Source organism: Muntiacus reevesi, chromosome 4 (assembly GCF_963930625.1).
Source record: "Muntiacus reevesi chromosome 4, mMunRee1.1, whole genome shotgun sequence".
Classification (NCBI taxonomy): domain Eukaryota; kingdom Metazoa; phylum Chordata; class Mammalia; order Artiodactyla; family Cervidae; genus Muntiacus; species Muntiacus reevesi.
The window spans coordinates 171,860,496-171,864,530 of NC_089252.1; the positions used below are offsets into that span (position 1 = coordinate 171,860,496).

General features: G+C 37.4%; 1 protein-coding gene across 1 annotated transcript; it reads right to left on the reverse strand.

Annotated features, from left to right (window-relative positions):
* Nucleotides 1-1,997: 1,997 nt before the first annotated feature.
* On the reverse strand, nucleotides 1,998-2,936 carry LOC136166193 (olfactory receptor 6C2-like). The gene has a single exon (XM_065932225.1). It carries the CDS (start codon nucleotides 2,934-2,936, stop codon nucleotides 1,998-2,000), a length of 939 nt encoding a protein of 312 aa, XP_065788297.1.
* Nucleotides 2,937-4,035: the final 1,099 nt, after the last annotated feature.

Genomic DNA, 4,035 nt, shown 5'->3' on the forward strand with positions numbered 1-4,035 from the left:
GACATTGTGCCTAGGAATCCAGAGGCCTTGCTTGCTTCCATTCTCTCCCCTAAGGCCTCGTGATCTTACCATGTGAATCAGTGTTAGCTAAGTGATCAAACATCATCTGGAAGAGGGTTCATTTATCTTAGTAAGGAGTCACTCAGTTTCTAAGTATGATAATGAGGCCCTATTTGACAAGACTCAATCATCTGTGAGGACAGTCCTATAAACCTAACCAACTAAGATCAGCTAAAGTCTGCTCAAACTGGCAAAAACCACAGTTGATCCAGAAACTCAAGTTTTAAACCACTGATTTAGGGATGATTTGTCATTGCATAATAACTAACTGTGGGATGTGACAGGTACATACATGAGGGCCTCCACACAGAGGGATAGGGAGGGACACAGGAAAGGAAATCTTTGTATAAGGTGATGCCTTGAACATGGCCTAGAAATGAAAGTCAAAAGCATTCCAGTATGGACCATTGAGGTTTATGGTGAGAAATGTGAGACATGGAAAGGAATAAATAACCATATGTAGAACATTTTTATTTGAGAAATATTAGTGAAGGATGTATCTTCTGTTTTTTTAATGGTAAAGATAATCTTTGTGGAGACAATTATGTCTTCATATTGCATTCTTTGTTTATAACCCAGGGCTTCCTTGTATTTTGCTGGTTTAATTTTCTCGATGTATAGAATTTTAATTTGCTGAGATTTGATGACTCCTTTTGGCTTAATTTGGCTATCTTTAGGATGTGAATTTTATTATGTATTTCAGCACTAGTTTTATTTCATCATCATAAAGATGGTTTTAGTGTCTCAGCAGATTTTATCAGACCACTGCCACCTGGGTGATGAGTTAATGTAGAGACTGTGCTCTTTAATTTAGAGGGAATCTAATGAATCTAAGAGACATTACTTTGCCGACAAAGGTCCGTCTGGTCAAGGCTATGGTTTTTTCAGTGGTCATGCATGGATGTGAGAGTTGGACTGTGAAGAAAGTTGAGTGCCGAAGAATTGATGGTTTTGAACTGTGGTGTTGGAGAAGACTCTTGAGAGTCCCTTGGACTGCAAGGAGATTCAACCAGTCCATCCTAAAGGTGATCAGTCCTGGGTGTTCACTGGAAAGACTGATGCTGAAGCTGAAACTCCAGTACTTTGGCCACCTCATGTGAAGAGTTGACTCATTGGAAAAGACCCTGATGCTGGGAGGGATTGGGTGCAGGAGGAGAAGGGGATGACAGAGGATGAGATGGTTGGATGGCATCACCAACTCCATGGGCATGAGTTTGAGTAAACTCCGGGAGTTGGTGATAGACAGGGAGGCCTGGCGTGCTGCGATTCATGGGGTCGCTAAGAGTCGGACACAACTTAGTGACTGAACTGAACTGAACTGAATGAATCTAAATCCTAACACTTTGGGCTTTGAAGTTTCTTTTACAAGATAGATGTGGATCTCCACATGTCTAAGCTCATATATTTCTTCTCCAACATTAAAATCCTTTCATTTTTGCTCAAACTAACCTACAATTTTTCTTGAATAACTAACTCCTGCTTGAGAAGAGCAATATATGTATATATAAAATCATATATGTACCTATATATTTTGGATATTTGTACTTAGAAGACAATTGATACTATTACTCCATTAGTTTCCTGTGAGTTCAAGGATTCAATTTTTTCCACATAGGATATAATAGTTCTTTTATTGATCAGAGACAGGTTAGAATTCAGGAAATACCTTTCTCATGGAAATATAATATCATGTTAATTTGATTTGAGATATTATCTTAGATAAAGTTTATTTTCAACAGGAGTGGACATAACTTGTTTATATCAAATATTTAAAATGTGATATCAAATCCAGAATTTAATAATAACAGTGATATAAGCTTGCTAATACAAATAGAAAATAGACCAGAATACAACAGTTTAGATGAAGATTGTGACTTCAAGTCTCAATGATCTTTTTAAATTTATATTATGATGTTATGCTTCATTTTCACATTCCTTTACTTCCTTGAAATCAATGAAATTCTTTTGATTAAGTCTGTAAAAGCTTGTTTCACTTGTTTGTTCCTCAAGCTATAAATAAATGGGTTTAACATGGGAGCAACTGAAGTAGTAAGCACTAACACTCCTTTATTAATTGCCACTTCATCCTTTGCTGAAGGTTTGACATAGATGAAGATACAGCTTCCATAGGTGATAGAAACCACAATCAGGTGAGAAGAACAGGTAGAAAAGGCCTTCATTTTTTGCTGAGCTGAAGGCAACTTTATGATGGTCTTGATGATGTACGTATAGGACAGAGTTACACACAGAAATGTCCCAATGACAGTCAACACAGCAACAGTAAAAACCATCTGTTCTAAGAACCATGTGTCTGAACAAGAGATTTTTAGCACAGGGAAAGCATCACAGAGAAAATGATCAATGATATTAGAGTCACAGAATTCCAGCTGTAAGCCCAGGGAAGCTGGTGGAAATATGACCAGACAACCTGCTATCCAACAGCAAATAACAAGTCTTCCACAGACTCTACTGTTCATGATGATTGCATAATGTAAAGGTTTGCAGATGGCCACATAGCGGTCATAGGACATGATGGCTAGGAGAAAAAACTCTGTTGCTGCAAAAATGAAGATAAAAAATATTTGACTAAAACAAGCATTATAAGAAATAGTCCTGTCCCCAGTTGATAAGCTGTATAAGAATCTGGGAATGCTGACCGTGGTGAATAAGGTTTCTAAAAAGGAGAAGTTTTTGAGGAAAAAGTACATGGCAGTTTTAAGGCGAGAATCTACTAAAGTGAGTATAATGATGGTCAGGTTCCCAGTGACACTCAATGTGTAGGAAGCAAATAGAAATATAAAAATCAGAACCTGCATTGGAGGGTCATCTGTTAGTCCCAGGAGAATGAATGTAGGTAATGATGTATGGTTTCTCATCACTGGCTTGTACTTCTTCTCAAGCTCCTCACAAAGTCAAGTGACCCTGAACTGAGAAAGCCTGTATGAAATTATGAGGCCATGGCTACCGGGTAAAAAAAATCCAATCTATGCAATGAACAGTCATTTTCTTCTTTGACTTGACAACGATGGATCAAAACTCTGGAATTGTCAGCTCTTTTGGTGTTCATTATAGGTATCCTCAAATTCAGGTTTTTCTGAAATAAGTTTGTACTAGAGTCCATATGTTTAACCCTTTGCATGTTCTCATCTCTAATTTTTCAATTAATCTAAATTTTGTCCCTAATATTCTGAAATGTATTTAGCTATAGAATTAGAAGGGATCATCTGGGCCGTAAGATTTTGTGGATTTGATAGTATTCTTTTTCTCCTGAGTAGTAATTCTTCACTAGTCACAGGTTTGAATGAGCTCATAAGTTGCTTAAAGTGTAGGTTTCTGTTAAATGCAAATTAATGACATTTGTATAAAATGTCAAACTGGAGGCCATGTGTGCAGTATCTGAATGCTTTTACTGCAGTGACTAAAGAGTTATTTCATTTTATGTATTTTACTTTTGGTATCAGAATTGTCATTTAAATAACATAGCTTTCCAATGTCGCTATTACCTTGAAATTTCTACATCAATACCTGACCTTCCCTCCATTTGCACTCTGATAGAACACAGTGTTGGATAAATACAACATAAACAAGTTACCTGATGCAATACTGGGCAAAGAAATTATGACAAGGAAAAGAAAATCCTGAAAGAATTTAACCTCAGTTGTTTGTACTTCCCAGGTCGTGAAGGAGAAGGGGAGACAGGATGAGACACAGGCTGGAGACCAAGCACACATGACAATTCCTTTTCAGGTAGTGATTTGAATTGGATCCTGAAACAGAAGAGTGGCATCAGTGGAAAACCGTGAAACTCCAAATGAATTCTATATTTAAATTAATTTATTTTAACCTTATTTGATTCTTTTTTTCAGTGAATCCTTCAGCCCTCTGAGACTCTCCAAGCCGGAGCTGCCAGCACTCTCCTCTCTGTGTTTCTGGGAACTCACAGAGAGGTCCTCCAGTGCGGTGTGCAAGCTCAGT